The following is an 18,381-nucleotide window of genomic DNA, read 5'->3' on the forward strand; positions in this document are numbered from 1 at the left end:
GAAGGGAACACCAGACACAAAACTTCGTTACTGAAAAAAAAAAACACACAACACGTGAAACACAAACGTGGCGGGGCTTTAAAAACCCATGGTTGTATTTCAGTTTGAGCATTCATGGATACCTCCACTTCTCCCGACACTGTAGAGTGTGGCAAAACCACAGGTGATATGCAGGAAACGAATGTGCAAGATGCCAGTAGCATTCTTGACACATATTAATTGACTGTAAGGGTGCTGATTGCATAAATCTCATGGTTTCAAGGGAGCCTCTCACACTTGGCAGACTGATCTGTGAAATGCAAAAGTGTGGGGCAAGCAGCCAGAGTTACATTTGGTTGAATGCTTGGAGTCTTAAAGCAGCAGTTATTGGATTCTTACAGCTAGACTGCAAGACAATCATGCCCCAGCTGTCAATCCGCGCTGTCTTTGAACCCCACTGTCTTCGAACCGATTCGTAGTTCGTCAGTTCACCATGACGAAATTTGTGGTTCCCGGTTTGTCAACCTCAACAAACCACGAACCAAGAAGAACCACCATTTGGGCGGTTGATCCCCATCTCTAACTGTAATCCACAAAAGCTCACGCTAGGATACATTTGCCCGTATTAAGGATTCTACAGAACTGTAGATTCTTGATCCTGGCAGTGGTGTTTTAAAACAAAACACAACTTGAAAGCCACTTTTTCCCCCTGCCCTGCTTTGACTCTATTGATAGTGGTATCCACCCTGCGTTGTCTGGGACTAGGAGGCAGGAGCATGCCTGCAGTCAAAGCTACACCCGTGGATTTGACCGGGGGGGGGGGGGGAGAGGTATGGGATTTTTCTCAACCAGCCCTTTTGAGGTGAGCTACTATCAGTTGTGGGGAAAGCAGAACATGAGGTTTCATTTGGGGTTTCCTTAGGAAAATACAGTGGCCAGGAATAATTTGGTGGGGGCAGAGAGAGATGGGGGAGAAAGAGGGGGACAGGGCACCTCCAGAGCTACAATGGAGAGTTGGAGGCTGTTGAGCCATCCATCTCCCCCTTTCAGGTTTCCCCCCATGGTCTCCCTGCACCTTCTCCCTTCCAACAGTCATCTTCTTCCCTCCTTACCCTTCTGCCAGGTTTCTGCCTCTCTTGGTGGCAAGGACATTTTTATATCCATCATCTGCCAGGGTTAGACAGATTTCTGCCGCCGCCCTAGGAGGTCGTCCCCCAAGTTCCCAGGACAGACACGACCCCCGTAGCCTCGGTTTGCATCCCGGTTTCCCGGGAATGACTTAGGTTCTGGGGAAGTGATGCTCTGTAAAGGTGGGTGCAGCCATCCGAGCAGCCGTCAGGGCGAAAGACTTAGGTCCGTGGTTGGATGGCGTGGCAACAGGGCATCCGTGGCCCTGTCCCCCTCACCGCCCGGAAACAGATTGGCAGCTGGTGAAGCTGTTGCTTCATTTAACCAGCACCGAGCAGCAATCTGACGGCAGCCTTTTGATCATGCTGAATTTTGCTTTTATGGGCTACCCCTCTTTGACTTGAATATGCATAATTTAAATGTGCCCAGTTTCTGCAACCTGCTTTGAACGTTGAAAGGGAAATTAGTAGCCGGGCAGCTTTGACACTTCAGCACCTTCGCTTTCATTGCTTATTTCCTCCACAGGGAAACCCATTAACAAACCGAGCTCCTTGCCTCCCTTCCCTGTTCGCCTTCTGCCCCGTTCATTATGCTCACAACACCCCTTGATTATCACCCAGCCTCCGAAGAGCTGAGCAATCCACCGCCACCCAGGCAGCGAGTGTTAACACACTCCTCGCCCTTGTTAGCCAGCACTTCAATTCCCGTGTTGTGCTCAGCTTATGGTCTTGTTGCCTGATTATTTTAGATGTTAAATTTGGCAATTAAGAGTCTGTGCGGCTCCGGATGGCAGCTCGCGATGCTTTCTGGAATTAAAAACAAACCAAAAAAATCAATTCCTTGCCTCTAAGGCTAAGCCCTCGACCTGTGACAGCGCCACCGACCCTTCCCCAGCATTGTGAGATCCGTGAACCCCTTGCTTTGTCCAGAAGGCTGCGGGTGTGCTGATCTAAGGCACAGAAGTGCGATGCAAATGGACAGGGAGGTTATGTGCCCTCAAGACAAATCTCACCTTCTAGTGGCTCTCAGGGACCTTTCAAGGTAAGTGAGATGATACTGAAGGAGTAGGTTTACCAGTGCTAAACCTCCTCCCCCATGAGGAGCCAAACAGGGATTCAAACCTAGGTCTCCTGAGTCCTTCTCCATCCGTCTATCCACTACACCACACAAGGTGTCTAAAACAAATGGGAAGCCGTCTCCATCAAATCAAGCCATGGGCGTGTCCTCCTCCTCGCCTTCTTGTCCCTCATTGTGGTGAGACTCGGGACTCCTCTCGCCCTGGCAGCCGTGGCATGTGTTATGAGAGGCATTTGTGCATTTGGGAGACCCATCGAGCTTGGCTTAGCATTAAAAATAACCAGGTCCTGTCAAGTCAATTCTGAGTTATGGTGACCCTTTTCTGGGTTTTCCGGGTAGACAGTACTCAGAAGTGTATTACCATTCCGTCCCTCTAGGGGCGCCCTGGGACTGTTGTGCAGCTGACCCAGGGCTACACAGGCTGGCTCTACGTGCAGGGGCCCCAGTGGGAGAATCAAACTCCCAACCTCTGGCTCTGCAGCCAGAGACCAAAGCCGCTGAGCTATCCAGCAGTCAACTCTCGACTTACAAACGTAATCCATTCCGGAAGGAAGTTTGTAAGTCGAAAAGTTCGTAAGTTGAATCAGCATTGCCCATAGGAATGCACTGAAAACCAATTAATCCATTCTGACTGTTTTTGGTTCTTAGGTCGAGGGGCGGTTTGTTACTCGAATCATTAGTTCCCATAGGAACTAATGCAAAGCTGGTTAATCTGTTCCTAGCACTAGGGGCAGATTTTTTTCCCTTTTAACCTAAAATGACTTAGGTTTAGAAAAAGGAAAGAAAAGAGGGAGGGAAGGAGCGAACAGATACCTTTTCAACAGAACACATTGAATAGGACCTTTTCAGCCAAGACAAGCCAATACAAGCACCTTTTGGGGAAAAAGGGGGCAGCAAAGGAGGGAGGGAACACCTTTTAAAAATCCAAAAATCAAAAATTGTAAAAAAGCCAAAAATAAAAATACAGTCCATACAGTACTGTGCCAGGCAATATCAGGCAATACCAGGCAGTCTGAAGACTGTCTCCAGATCCACCCTCAAAACGCTGGGAAGAGCGAGGAAGCAGACAGGCACCCTTTTCACTGGCCAACGGTTAACTGAAAGTTCAAATTTCGTGCTTTCCCCACCTCCCACGTGTTTTTTTCAGTTTGTAACTCGAATCTAAGTTTGCACGTTGAGTCAATATTTTTCTATTAGCGGTTTGTAAGTCGAAATGTTTGTAACTAGGGTCGTTTGTAAGTCGAGGGTTGACTGTAGCTATATAGTATGTCTTTTCAGGAGGGAAATATAATGTTGCCTGTGGTCAGATCCCTACCTGAGGAAAGTTCCCTGGACGGGTCTTTTCTGGCCAGGCAACCAGAGCGTAAGGACCTGGCCGTGCTTGTTCCAAGCAAGGGCTTTGTAAGGGACGAAGGACACGTTCCATCTTTCCTTGACTGTGTTAGAGCAGCGGTTCCCAAACTAGGGTCGCCCAGGTGTTCTTGGACTGCAGTTCCCAGAAGCCTTCACCCCTTGTCGTGCTGGCCAGGATTTCTGGGAGTTGCAGTCTAAGAACCTTTGGGTGACCCCAGTTTGAGAACCACTGGGCCAGATGATCACCATTCATAATTCTGGATTGTCAGAACGGTTCAGCCGGGAAGGCGTTCCATGAGAAAGTGGTGGGATCCTCTTTCTTGCGCTTTTGAGGAAGCTTTACTGTATAGTACTGGAGTCACCCTAGAGCAAGTTTCTCTGTCCTCCCCTGGTCTTTCCTGTGGCTTTAACCCTTTTGCACCTGCTCCTTTGGTCTTCCACCAGGCCCACGTCTTCGATCTGAGCATCAACAAATATGAGCCCATCTGCAACCAGCCAGTGGTGGCCAAGAAAAAGAACAAGATCACGCATGTCCAGTTCAACGCCATCTACCCCATCATCATCATTGGAGACGACCGCGGCCACGTGACCTGCCTGAAGCTTTCTCCCAACCTTCGCAAGATGCCCAAGGTAAGTCCTGCCATGGCAAGACCCAGTCGGCCCAAGGCTGTCTCTCCTTGAAGGCTCGGCGCCCTGGATGGCCACGCTGACCGCAGGTGGTTTGTGAGCTTCTGCTGAAGGAATGCATCGTGAGCGCTTGACATTGGCCCACTGTTGCTTCTGGCAGAGTGCCATGAAGTTCGTGGTTTTACTTTGGGCCATTATCCATGGGATATTTGGATCTAGAGGCAGTCATGCCCCTGAGCGTCTGTTTGGGCAGGACAGGCAACGTCAGAAGGAAAAAAACTAAGCTCCCATTGGTACACATCCTGGAGACATCACGTTGTGTCTGACGGAAAGGGTTCTTCTGGACTTGATAGACTTCTGTCTGATGCCTCTGAGCTCTTTGGGTGTGTTTATGACCCTGCATGTCGTCTTGGTCTGGCCCTTGAGCCATCACGGTTTGGTGGGGGGGGCACCTTGTCCCATGGATCCTTTTACTCTGCCGTTGCTCCTTTTCCAGACGGGTTGCCCTCCCAGAACCCCACTAGTCTAACAGCGGTGTCTGAGTCTCAACAGCAAGTCTGCATCTCCTCCTGCCAAGTTGTGGGGAGATGTCTCCAGCTAAGTCCTCAGCTGCCACATTTGTGGTGATCATGTCCAGTTGTGCCAGCTGTTCTCTACCGCAGCAGCCAAAAGCAAGGCAGGGTAACAAGGAGGACTATCTCTGACCAGTAGCCAGAAGTCATTTCCAGTGGCCATCCCTCTCCTTGGCTCTGTCTGTCTTGAGATTCATGGGCTTGACGTGGCTTCTGTGCCCCTTCCTATGGTTGACCTCATGATTGGATTGTGGGGGGGAGAGAGAGAGACTTCTTCTTCTGTCTACTCTTGTGCTTCCCAGTGAGGGAAACATCCCAGGATCTCTGCAGTTACAAGATATAGCGCAGACCTGTGTCTTTACGCTGGGAACATTTGCAAAGAGAATAATAGATTAACACCATATTATTATTTAATGTTGTTGAAGAAAATTTGAAGGGAAATGAGACTTTTAACAAACCATGTCCACAGACGTCTGCAGGCAAGAAGGTGAGGGATGCTGTTTACCACTGAATCCTAGAATAGAGAAGTTGGAAGGGCCCTCTAAGGTCATCCAGTCCAACCCGCTGCTCAAGGCAGGAATCTAGGTTGAATTATACCTGACAGGTAGCGGCCTCATTTTCTCTTGAATGCCTCCAGCGTTGGAGCACTGCTCACCGACTTCCGAACTCCTTGGATCTATTGTTACACTGCACAAATAATTAGGAGGTTTTTCCTGATATTCAGCTTAAATCTAGTTTCCTGTAGCTTGAGTCATTTATTACGTGTCCTGCACTCTGGGATGACGGAGAACAGATCCTGCCTCTCCTCTGCATGACTAACTTTCAGGTCATTGAAGAGTGCTATCATATTATCTCCCCTCGGTCTTCTTTTCTCAAGGCTAAACAAGCCCAGTTCTTTCCATCTTTCCTCTTTATAGGGCTTGGTTCCCAGCCCCCTGGTCACCCTGGTCACCCTCCTCTGAACTTGCTCCAGTGTGTCAGTATCCTTTTATGACGTGTGGTGTCTAAAACCGCACTTATCCTTCTTTCTCCTGCTCTTTCAGTGTATTTTTTCAGGGGATGTAAAGGGTGAGGAAAGGAAGAGGTAGTAGAAGGTGTGACAGCCCCGGTTTCTTTGCTGTGAAAAAAGGTGCAAAAACAGGTCAGAAGTAAGATTAGAAGGGTTGTGTTTGTGTGTGGCCGTGCTCATAGACTTGTGTGTCCCAGACAACGGTTGAGGAAAGTAGACTAACATGTTGATCAGACTGAGAAGGTGAATCCACTCCAGGGGCTTCACACACCCTGGCATTAACAAACTTGGAGAGTCCGCTGGCTTTCTGCAGCTGGAAGTTTACTCTGGTGGGTATAGTTTTCTTTTCCATAGGGCTTAAGTCTGCCTGGCCTCTCGGGGGACTGTCTGGTTGCAGAGGTGGCTAAGTCTGGCTGCTATAAGTGCTTGTTTTGGAACTGACCTCACTCCACTTCCTGGAGCCTTAAGGATGCTTGCAGCATTAGTTATAGTTCTCCTTCGTGGCCTCCGTGAATCACACTGTGGGTGATCTGCACCTGCATGGAACCTCGTCAGAATATTCCAGAGCTTCTGCGGTGGCAAAAATATACATTACTGGGAGCCTCGATCGATAGCTTCTGTGAGGTTTTTTTTTTGAAAAGGAAAGAAAGTTACTTACCCTTTATTATTTAAATTTTTCTTTCTTTATAGGTAAAGGTAAAGGTTCCCCTTGACATTTAGTCCAGTCATGTCCAACTCTAGGGGGCGGATATCATCCCCATTTCCAAGCCATAGAGCCAGTGTTTGTCCGTGGTCACGTGGCCAGCGCGACTAGACACAGAACACTGTGACCTTCCCACCGAGGTGGTCTCCATTTATCTACTTGCATTTTTACATACTTTCGAACTTTCTTTCTTTACCAATCCCTATTATATTTTTCCAAATCAAGTACGCTCCGGCCTTAGGGCTGAAGCAACCCCACCCCCTTTTTCCCAGTTTTTAGTTCATGGCCTCTTCGGGCCCGTTCGATATAATTCGTATGTAAAGCAATGGCCAGAATCTAGTTAAAAATTATGTCGGCTTAACTCCATCAGCCTAGCTTTCAGTTACAAGTTAAGAATAGCAGCTACTCAGGCTGATTTGCAGGAAACAGAAATGAGAAGAAAGCGTGACATAGAGTTTCCAGTGCTGTCCAGTCTCTTCTCATTAGTTCCTGTTCAGTGTGGAGCACCTGGTTGTTCTGGATCGTCCCGTAGTCAGTTCCTGTTTCCAGTGGAACATCACTTGAGTTGCTTCTCTTGTCAGTTACTTTTCCTTTTCCATGGTGGGCAACAGTGCGGTTAATGAGGTGAAGCTATTAATTAAACTCCCACATGGGAAGTAAGCAGTTGCCAGATTCAGGACAATTGATCACTCATGTCCGACTGCCTTGGAAGGGCAACCTTTAGAGGCCGAAACGGCAAGAGAGAAGCGCCTAATTAAAAGCACAGCAGCCCTAGAAAGCCTCAAATCTGCTTTTCTGCTCAACGGGAGAGTCTGATCCTGCAACTGCATTTCTCGTTGGGAAGTGGGGGTGGAGGAAGGAAAACCGATGCAGATCAGGTCTAAATGAAAATGGAAGAAGAGAAAGCATTAGAACACAGCGGGATGGAAGTGGCGTTTTGCTTAGAATTTTATTGTTTTTTCTCAGGGAGACAACAAAGCAGTCTGTAATAAATAATCTATTGTCATGCAAATAGGGCATCTGAGTTATAAAGGAAATGTTCGAACGGTGTGCTGTTGGAGCTCAAGGTACATTGGTAATGCTTCCCTTTTTTAAGCGAGAGCTGTTTCATATTTCAGCAAAAGCCTGGCCTTGTGTTCATGCCACGAGCCGATCATATCTTTTTGTTCCATATTTGAAGGATGTCTGAACAGCATCTGAACACAGTCAACCTGGCTACCAAGGATACGAAATCCTTTCCAACCCCCTACACTCCCCCCCTTTTTTTTAATCATAGCTGGTCTCAGGCACTCATTGGACGAAGCTTTACTTTTTAAGACCAAGGCAAAGCTTGGAAATAATTAATTAATTGATTAATTAAAATATTATCTGCAGTTCCCAGAAACTGCCAGCCAGAAGGGGGAAAAACAACCACCACAATTTCCCAAGGGCTGCTTGGGTCTCATGAAGCAGGGCTTGGTCCAATGGGCCATTAAATCCCCATGTAGTAAGTTCAGTTCCATATGGCCAGTGACTATGCCGTCTGGCTCAGGGATTCTGGAAGACAGGGGCCAAAAGGGGTAGCTATTTCTAAGCTGTGCTTAGTCGAGCATCCTCTTTCCACATGCTTCCTAGGTGCTTCAAGAAAGTCCACAAACAGGGTATGAAAGAGGATAGCATGTGTCAAAGAAGTAATTGCCTGGAAATAAAAGTATAGGACCCTACATTGTCTGCCTTTTGAAGTCCTCTTGGCTCAGCTTATCTTATTTTGTTCTTTAAAAAATCAGTGTTATCCCCATCCCACCCCTCCTTATATCCAAAGATCTCATAACAGTGTGCTGGCAAGAAAACAGTGTTCGATGATTGAAGCAAGGCGAACCCATCTCTTTATCCGGCAGATAAAGCACTTAGCATATACTCTGTCCAACCAGCACGCGGTTCCGAAAGCGATGCCACTTCTCGTCAAGCAGGGCCATTTAGGATCGGCATCCACTTATGAAACCACTTCTAGAGCCCTGGCAGTGGCGAGCAGTAACAGAAATAAGCGCTGCGTAGCCCTGAATGATCCCCTCACGTTTAGTCTGAATAGCCCTTTTCTCCCCTGCAGGCAGGTCTTCAGAGCCGCAATGCTTTTTATAGACACTGATTCTGATTTCTCAAATTGCCTCTGACGAGCCGTCGCCAGCCATCGTTCGTGGGGGCAATGCGGGTCCGTTAGACCACACACAGGTTGGGGAGGCAGACCTGTCCATGGTGTGTGTGTGTGCATACATGTGCACAGGAGTCTGCGTGGCAACACGAGACACGGACGGCTCCTTTTCAATGAGTTTGCACTCTTATCAGCATCACAAAATGATCTACATCTGGCCTCGCTTGCATTCTTGCACATGAAACAGCCTTTTTGCCACATAATTCAATGTTTCCTGCCTATGTGACAGCCAGCAGAAGGAGCCGTCTGGGATCTGAGGAGTGGATTTACACGGGGACGTTTGTCTGAATGATGGCTTAATGAACGAGAGGAAATCTGTAATTAGAAAGGAGGCTCCTGATGTCTGTAAATGATGATCTCCGGCAGCCCTTTGTAGGCAAGTAGGAGCACGGGGGTCTCTGGAAATGAATGGATTCGCCTCCCGCCGCGTTGTGACATTTTGCACCCAGGCATTATGCAGAATATCCTTGCGGATCCAGGAAATGGAGGCTGTTCGGGAGGAAATCGTACTTTTCTTGCTGTCTGTTTGCTACAGTGGAAGTTGTACTGATCGTTTGCTTTTTAGGGAACTTGCTTGCCCTTGAATCCCTGGGGTCAAAAAGGGAAGAGGTGGGTAGCTTTGCAATTAGAAGGTGGCAAAACCTTATCATTGAAGAAATACATTCCTCAGAGCGGTCACATATATTTATTTATTTATCTATTCTTATTTCAGCAATTAGAGCCCAACTTACATACCAGGATCTCAGGATGGTTTTGTTGTCGTTTAGTCGTTTAGTCGTGTCCAACTCTTCGTGACCCCATGGACCAGAGCACACCAGGCCCTCCTGTCTTCCTCTGCCTCCCGGAGCTGGGTCAAATTCATGTTGGTAGCCTCAGTGACACTGTCCACCCATCTCATCCTCTGTCGTCCCCTTCTCCTCCTGCTTTCACACTTTCCTAACATCAGGGTCTTTTCCAGGGAGTCTTCTCTTCTCATGAGATGGCCAAAGGATTGGAGCCTCAACTTCAGGATCTGTCCTTCCAGTGAGCACTCGGGGTTGATTTCCTTTAGAATTGATAGGTTTGTTCTCTTTGCAGTCCAGGGAACTCTCAAGAGTCTCCTCCAGCAGCACAATTCAAAAGCATCAATTCTTCAGTGGTCAGACTTCTTTATGGTCCAGCTCTCACTTCCATACATCGCTACTGGAAAAACCATAGCTTTGACTATGGGGACCTTTGTTGGCAAGGGGATGTCTCTGCTTTTTAAGATGCTGCCTAGGTTTGTCATTGCTTTCCTCCCAAGAAGCAGGCGTCTTTTAATTTTGTGGCTGCTGTCACCCTCTGCAGTGATCATGGAGCCCAAGAAAGTAAAATCTGTCACGGCCTCCATATCTTCCCCTTCTATTTTCCAGGAGGTGATGGGACCAGTGGCCATGATCTTAGGGGTTTTTTGATGTTCAGCTTCAGACCATTTCAGATCATGTTTATACAGTTTGGTTACCAAACCGTATAAAACAATTTTGAACCATAAGATGCTTAAAATAGTATCAGGCCAAAGAAGAATCTGAACCAGCAAGGGAAATATTCATTTGTGATGGTGGGAGCACAAATTGTGCATTGATATATGTGCATGACCGTCCCTGTTCTCCCCCCCCCCCAGTAGGAATGCAGGCTCCAAGCACTTCTCTGAAACGAGGTCAGCCCTTGGGCTGCCGAGGTCCCCCACTTTTGAGGATGCAAGGATGAGCGTCATCTAAGGATGGGGTCTTTTCCCTGCTGGGCTTTGTGCCTAGAAGAACTTTTTTCCAGTTTGCTCGCTTCTTGTGCCTGCTGCCATTTCTTCCCAAGAGGCGAGAAAGGGTTTAGAACGCCACCTGATCCGGGAACAAAATGAAAGGCTGCAGGTAATCCACGCAAGCTGGTAGGAGTCACGTTTCCTGCTGTATTAAGCTCCTGCCATGTAATAATTGCTGCAGCACAGCCCAAGATTCAACTGTACTTTATGAACGCTCCCCTGGAGTAATTTATTTTATTTTTATTCTAGAGATGGATCACCCCACATTTAACCCAAATGGGTATTGGGATTTGTTCGTAGCATCGTAAAATTGCAGTCAACTAGCTATGAATAAAAGCAGATATGAAAAGCTTTAAGACAACTCTTAATTTTTAGGAGGGATATTTGAGATCTGTATACATACAGGCAGATTCATCAGGGTTTGAACTAACCTCCTAACATATAGAAAGAGTGCTAGCTTTGAGGCAGGAGGGAGAGGATTCATGAAGAAGACAGTTCTATGAAGCGCATCCACGAGGGGTAAATGCAGTGACTTTCCTGTGATTCTGTAGTGCGGTCTCTGCCCTGGTTTAATCTCTGGGGCAGCTTCAGCGTGGCTTCCATGGGGCATCTCTGTTTCTCCCTGTTGGTTGGGATGCATGATCATAGGCCTCCGCACATGCATTTTACACAGAGAGTAAAAGAGATGCTGTGGCTTGTTGCCACCTCTAGCCAATGCTGGCTACTGGGCCATCCTATGGGCTGTCTTGGGAGCCAGGCACAGAATGGAGAAGATCACCTATTTAGGCTGAAAGGGGAGCAGCAGCTTTAATTATGCCACGCCAGCCCGCCTTGTGAGGGAAGCAGCAAGACCGGCTCTTCCATGTCCATGCCAAACCCCTGTCTTTCCCAGGGATGGGAGAAGATATTTCTTGGCACTCCAACTCCGAGAATATGTAACCCAGCACGGCTACGTTAATGCTTCCCCGCTCTGCTTTTGCACCAAGGTTGGTTTGACGGGTGGGGCGGAAGGGCTGCTGCCCTTCCTTTGCTTGGTGGAGTCAGGTGGTTATGAACCCTAGAATCGTGGAGTCAGAAGGGGCCTGTAAGGCTATCAAGCTCAACCCCCTGCTCAGTGTCGGAATCCCAATCCAAGCAGATCAGACAGAGGATAGTCCATTTTTCTCTTTAAGGCCTCCAGTGTTGGAGCGCTCACCACCTCCTGAGGTCATGGCTCCCGTTCTTGTACCGCTCTAACAGTTAAGAAGTTTTTCCTGATATTCAACTGAAATCCGGCTTCCTTTAACTTGAATCCATGATGATGTGTCCTACAGTATGGAATGACGGAGAACAGATCCTGCCCCTCCTCTGTAGGGCAGCCTTTCAAGTCTTTGAAGAGCACTGTTTATTTCCACTCTTTTCGTGAGCCTTCTTCTCAGACTTCACAGAGATTGCTCATTGGGCCCTTTGGAGATGCACCATCACTGTTGTTGTCTACCCTGGGATATTTGTTTCTTGGTGATGCTTTCAGTCATTTTTGTGGTTGTTTTAATTTGCTGTTTCTTTTTCTTTGTTTTACTTCATCCTCCTTCGTTTTCCCATTCAATTTACTGTATATCCCATTTTTCCTCCTGTAAGCTTGAGGTGGCCTACAGGGCTCTCGGCTCTCCCTGCTTTATTCACACAGCTATTCCATGAGGTAAGCAAGGCGGAGAGACTGGCCCCAGGACACCCAGAGAACTTCATGGCCAAGGAGGGCTTTGAACTCTCAGGTCTCCTTTTTTTTTTTTTTTTAAATTTCTTTTATTTATAATTAAAAAAGTACAAAAAATAATAATAAAAAAACCAAAAAATACAGAATACCTACTACTACAAAAAAACAAACTGTAAATTACGAAACTATAAATTACAAAACATAACAGTGAACCCATCACCCTCAGGACTAGCATTACACTTCTTTCCATCCATTTTCATTCCAAAATTTCAATGTTTCTTCACTCGGTGTATACCCCCTCCCTCTCCGAAATACATGTTCTAAAAATACGTTCCATATTTTTTTAAAGTCATTATTTTTCATTTGGCCCCTGCTTATTTTCATATCGCATGTCAGTTTATCATTAATAGCCATATCCCACAATTCTCTATACCATTCCTCAAGGTTAAATTGATTTTCATTTCTCCAATTCCTTGCCATAATTATCCTTGCAGCCGTAATCATTATTATTATTAAATCCTTATTTTCATTCACCCATTGCTCTTTACTCAAATTCAGTAAAGCTGTTATTGGGGACATTGAAATATTCAATCCCATAATTTCAGTTATTTCCCTAAATATTACTTTCCATTCTTTCTTTCTTTTTTCACATAGCCACCACATATGTAAATACGTCCCCTTCTCTTTTTTACAACTCCAACATAATGATGACACAGTTTTATCCATCATATTCATTTTGACCGGCGTTAAATACCACCTCCATATTACTTTATAGCAGTTTTCTTTTATCCTTACTGACATGTTCTTCATAATTCTCTGATCCCATATTTTATCCCATTCTTCTCCTATTACTTCTTCATCCAAATCATTTTGCCATTGCATTTTTAACCCTACAGTACCCTGTTCTACTTGATTTAATAATTTATATATTTGACTTACAGTTCCTTTTCTTTCTGTTTTTTCCTCTGATTTCAATCTTTTTTCTATAATTTCTTCAAATTTTGTCATTTTTCTACCTTTCCCTTCTTTAGTATACCATTCTCTTGTCCACTTTTCTAATTGAATTAGATTTAACCATGAATACCCTTCTCCCCCTAATATCTTTTTTATATCCCCTTTTTCTTTTATCTTCTCTGTCCAGTCTTTTAATCTACTTATCTGTTTGCTTTTTAATACATTCTTTAAATTTTTTAAATTTTCTGGGAAATTCCTTAAATCAACTACCTGAGATAAAGGAGATATCTGTGGACTCAATACCTCTCTAAATTCCTTCCAATTTTCCAACATATTTCTTAAAAACGGATTTTTAATCTTTTTTATCCCTTCTGCAATTTTCTTTTTAAACAAGATACTTTCCACAGTTTCTCGTATTCCTTCCATCTCAATATCCATCCAAATTAAATTTTTATTATCCTTAATTATATCTGGGATATGTCTAAGCTGATTCGCTACATAGTATAATTTTATATTAGGTAATCCAAGACCTCCCTTTTTTTGTGCTACATACCATAATTTTTTATTAATCCTCCCTCGTTTATTTCCATTGCAATAACAATTTATCATTATCTGCCATTCTTTTAATTGTTTTTCTGTAATCTTTATAGGGAGCATCCAAAATATAAAATTTAATTTAGGGATTATTTTCATTTTACATAATGCAACTCTACCAAACCATGAAATTTTTAATTTCTGATATTCCTTTATCCTTCCAGTTATCTCTGTTTTTAATCTATCCAAATTTATTTTGATTATTTCTTGTAGGTTCCAAGTTATATTAATCCCCAAATATTTCATAACCTTTCCTATTTTACCTTCAAATATTGTTTTCACTTTATTTTCCTCTTCGTCTGAATGGTTTAACAATAAACATTCGGACTTCCCCCAGTTTATCCTTAATCCCATTATACTCTCAAATTCCTTCAAATGTATTTTCAACCTTTCAATTGTTTCAATTGGATTATTAACTATTAATAATGTGTCATCGGCAAATAAATTTATCTTACCATTCTCTTTATTATCTACCCCTCTAATTTGTTTATCTTCTCTAATTATCTGTGCCAAAATTTCAATTATCATTGTAAAAAGTACTGGAGATAGGGGGCAACCTTGTCTAGTGCCCCGACCTAAGTATATTGTTTCAGTGATACCATCGTTCACTATAACCTTAGCTGTATTCTGAGAATAAAGTTGGTGAATTATATGATTGAAATTAGATCCAAACCCTAAATACTTAATTAATGTCTTCAATGACTCCCATTCCACTGAATCAAACGCTTTGGAACTCTCAGGTCTCCTGAGCCTTCACCCAACGCTGCGAACTCCAAACTCATAGAGGGACCTTATTTTTACACACTTCCTGTGAGCCTCTTTCTGGGCCACTGGAAAGCACGTCCTAGAAAGCACTTTTCTGGAAGACAGCCTGGGCCAACCTCCGGATCATTCAGGAAGAAGATCAAGCAGTCCGAAGCCGACATGGTGCCATAGAGGAGATCTCCACTTGTACATGGAGGCAGAATCAGGAGACTTGATAAGTGGTGCAGAAATGAGAGAGATTGATGCGTCTCCCTCCCTCTTGCTCTCTGGCTGATGCGACGTCTTGCCCCAAAGGGGAGTGGCCGGCCTCACCTGCCTTCCTGCGCCACCTCTCCACACAGGGAAATGCCCGGGGAACTGGCCTCGGTGGCATGGCATCTGAGAACCAGCTGGAGGCCACGTGCCACTGTGCTGCAGCCTCAGGAAAACCTGCTTTTGGAATACAGAGTGCCCCATCCAGACTCCTAGCCTTGGTATCGGCTTCCCTTAAGGTATGCAAAGCGTGAAGAAATTTCATGGCGCAGATGGTTCTCTTCAGCCCAGCCGGGCTTTGCAGTCTGTTTTGGCTTAGAAAACCGCTCAGCATTTTGTGCCCCGTGGCCATGTCTTTGCTCTGCATGTCGGATGCAGATGGGAGGCCAGAGAAAACATGGCTCACGCTAAGCCAGGGAAGCAGCAAAGCTGCCCCGGAGGATGGTTTGAGTGGTACTGATAAGTCAGGGTTTGGCTGGGTCAGCCTGCCTCGGGCAGCCCTGGTACCCTGTGGATGTTCAGCTGGCAATCTCGGGCATCACAGGGGACTCTGGCGGGCGCTTCCCTGCAGAGATGGTCTCAACTAGTCATAGACAGAGGTCTGTCCTGCACCCGTCCCTGACGAGTTCCCCTTTTTCATTCTGTGCCTGGGTTCCTTTCAACCTGAAAATCCATTGGAACGCAACGGGTTCGATTGAGCTGAGCAGCAAGAGGGGGAAAAGTTCTCCACCTGCAGGCACAATTCCAGCATCTGCTTCTAGGTGATGGTCAAGATGATTGTTTCTGGTCTGATATGCAAAGGGACTGAAATCCTCAACCACCAGTGTTGGACAGGGTAGAGCTTTTAGCTCTTGAGATGCCCAGCAGCTCCTCGATGTAACTGGGGAGATTCAAGCCTCAAGAATACTGGAAACTGGACCGTGATCTAGAGCACTGGATCTTAACCTTTGTTCCTCAGATGTTTTTGGACTGCAATTCCCAGAAGCCTTCACCATCAGCTCTGCTGGCTGAGGTTTCTGGGAGTTGCAGTTCAAAAACACCTGAGTAACAAAGGTTAAGAACCATTGGTAGAGTCCAAGACCTGCCAACATCCTTTAAGAAGTTACACCTGATGGGCTTACATTGTGAGCAAATGCAGCGCACTGTCTGTTTCCTCCCAGCTAAAATGGACTGGAGGCCTTGTAGTTTGCTCGATTTTTCCATAGATTCTGTGCCTCAGCTCACAGAAAGTTAAATCCTGCGATTACACCTTCTTTCAAAACTCTGTGCCTGAGCAAACAGACTTGGAGATGATGCCCATAGGCGCTTCCCAATGACACAGTCACGAAACGGAAGCAGTCTAATTGGCAACATGCAGAGAGAGGGCAAAGTCCTGGTAGGATATTCAGATGCCTTTTGCTTGCTCAGGGAATTCCATTACCAATGACATGTCAGGTGTGTTGTATCTTTGAACTGATGTGGTTACCTGAAGCTTGTAGTAATTTAGTAGTCCCTTTCCTGAGCTAGGGCAGTTCTCTGTGATGTGCTGTGGACTGCACACTGTGTGTGAGTCTGTGGAATCAGCCGTCCCCAACAGACCCCTCCCAGCTCTGTCCTTCTGCATTCTGCACAGCTCTGTAAACCTCTCCTCATCTTTGGGCTTTCATCTGACTTCTCTTATCATGGCTGTGGGAGGGAAATACCGGCGTCAGGTTATACATCCATGAACAAATATGCAAAATATGGTAGATGTGTGTGTACACACCCGTCATTTTAACCCAAAATGTAGGGTTTGTGTTTATTTTACTAGAGAACATAGATTTTTGTATGAAGGCTCCTTACATTTCTGACCCACGTGCCCGTTGGCTTGCTCTAGGAGACACATTCTTGCTATGTGCCAACTAGTTGCTTCTGAGATATGATAACCCTACTGGGATTTTAAAAGTACATGAGATATTAAGGCATAGCTTTTCCAGATACATCACCTTGCCGACAAAGGTCCGCATAGTCAAAGCTATGGTTTTTCCAGTGGCGATGTATGGAAGTGAGAGCTGGACCATAAAGAAGGCTGACCGCCGAAGAATTGATGCCTTTGAATTGTGGTGCTGGAGGAGGCTCTTGAGAGTCCCCTGGACTGCAAAGAGAACAAACCTATCAATTCTAAAGGAAATCAACCCTGAGTGCTCCCTGGAAGGACAGATCCTGAAGCTGAGGCTTCAATACTTTGGCCATCTCATGAGAAGAGAAGACTCCCTGGAAAAGGCCCTGATGTTGGGAAAGTGTGAAGGCAAGAGGAGGAGGGAACGACAGAGCATGAGATGGTTGGACAGGGTCATCGAAGCGACCAATGTGAGTGGAAGAGGCAGTGGAAGGCAGGAGGGCCTGGCGTGCTCTGGTCCATGGGGTCACAAAGAGTCGGACATGACTGAAAGACTAAACAAACAATATCTTCCACTGCCATCATTCAGGGAGTTTCCACAGCCAAGCAACCATTTGAATCCAGGTCTTCTGAATTCGAATCCAAAACTCCATCCACACTGGCTCTCAACTGTACTGTGGGCAGGAATGCAGGCAAGTTTTTGGTACCAGTTTCCTGACAGTGGGATTCAGCCAACTTGTTTAGGATTGTGCTAGTCTGTACAGAGCACCACCGTTTTCATTGCACAACCGTTTGAGGTTGATCTTAATTGTTCCCTCATCTGGCTGAGACTGAAACGAAAGCTATCCTCTGGGGGCCCGCTGCTGTTGTCGGACCCGAATTCAAATTCCTGGGTGTGAAGTTCTTTTAGACATTTCCACCACCAGAGACTGAGGCTGTGCAGCTGGAGGATATAGAAGAATAGCGCAGTGCCGTTTTGGAAAGTTGCTGTTGTCGTTTCCAGAAACTTCCTCCAAGGAGCCCAGCCAAGCGTAGCTTCCTTTCTGGCAATTAGGAACTTGAGAGATCCGTCAGTTCAGCCCCCAAATGAGCGCCATGGGAGTCCAGATGACTTAATATTCTAATTACTTTAATCTGCGCCAATAACCAGCAATGAGTTTTCTTTGCTATCAGACACAGAGGGCACCTCTGGGCCCGTAAATGTGCATAAAGATATAGCAGGATCACTGAGGGGGGATGATGAATGGAGATTAATTTGTACCCAGTTCGGAGAAGCTGCTTCCATCTGGGACTCACCTAGCGAAGGAATTCAGCATTTCGAGAGAGCAGTTCTGTATCTTGAATACAGTTTCTTGTGGGTAGCTCGGAAGGAGAAATGACCTTTTCATCTCTAGAAACAGAAGAAAAGGCCTCCGTCTTTCAAAGAGATTAAGAAGTAACTTGCGACCGTTATGCAGGAGGAAGCAAATGCCGGGCCTGCTCCGTTTGAAAAATGGAAGTAAAACAAAATTGGAAGAAAGATACATACACATGGGCATACTTCGTGTATCCAGTAAGAAGGCAAAGGGCTAAGGAAAACATTTCCCTTTTCAAGAAATGCTTTGTTCTGGGTCAAGGCTGGAGAAACCGAAGGAGGAGGAGGGTAGCAGGAGCCAACTCTGAAATCCATTATTTTTGATGGCTCAGGGCCATCGCCAGTATGTACAGGATGCTTTTTTGAGCTGAGATTTCTCTCTTGTTTTTGCAACCGGAGAGTGAAAAATGGTCTAATCTGTGGGCTGCTGTCTGTGCTTGATAACCCAGATCTGGGGAGTGCAGCTGTGGGTCCCTTTCTGCCCTGCCATCCTGGAAAATC

The 18,381-nt window shown here is 45.8% G+C and overlaps 1 protein-coding gene across 3 annotated transcripts in view; it reads left to right on the forward strand.

Moving 5' to 3' along the window:
- DNAI1 (dynein axonemal intermediate chain 1) overlaps positions 1 to 18,381 on the forward strand; it is a 161,074-nt gene that overhangs the window by 109,533 nt on the left and 33,160 nt on the right. For 2 of the 3 annotated variants that reach the window (XM_078384177.1, XM_072993016.2), the window contains one exon: positions 3,982 to 4,171. In XM_078384177.1, coding sequence (XP_078240303.1) covers positions 3,982 to 4,171 — 190 coding nt within the window. The remainder of the gene's footprint in view (positions 1 to 3,981; positions 4,172 to 18,381) is intronic. The other variant, XM_072993017.2, reaches the window with a different exon arrangement.

Source organism: Pogona vitticeps, chromosome 2 (genome assembly GCF_051106095.1).
Source record: "Pogona vitticeps strain Pit_001003342236 chromosome 2, PviZW2.1, whole genome shotgun sequence".
Classification (NCBI taxonomy): Eukaryota; Metazoa; Chordata; class Lepidosauria; order Squamata; family Agamidae; genus Pogona; species Pogona vitticeps.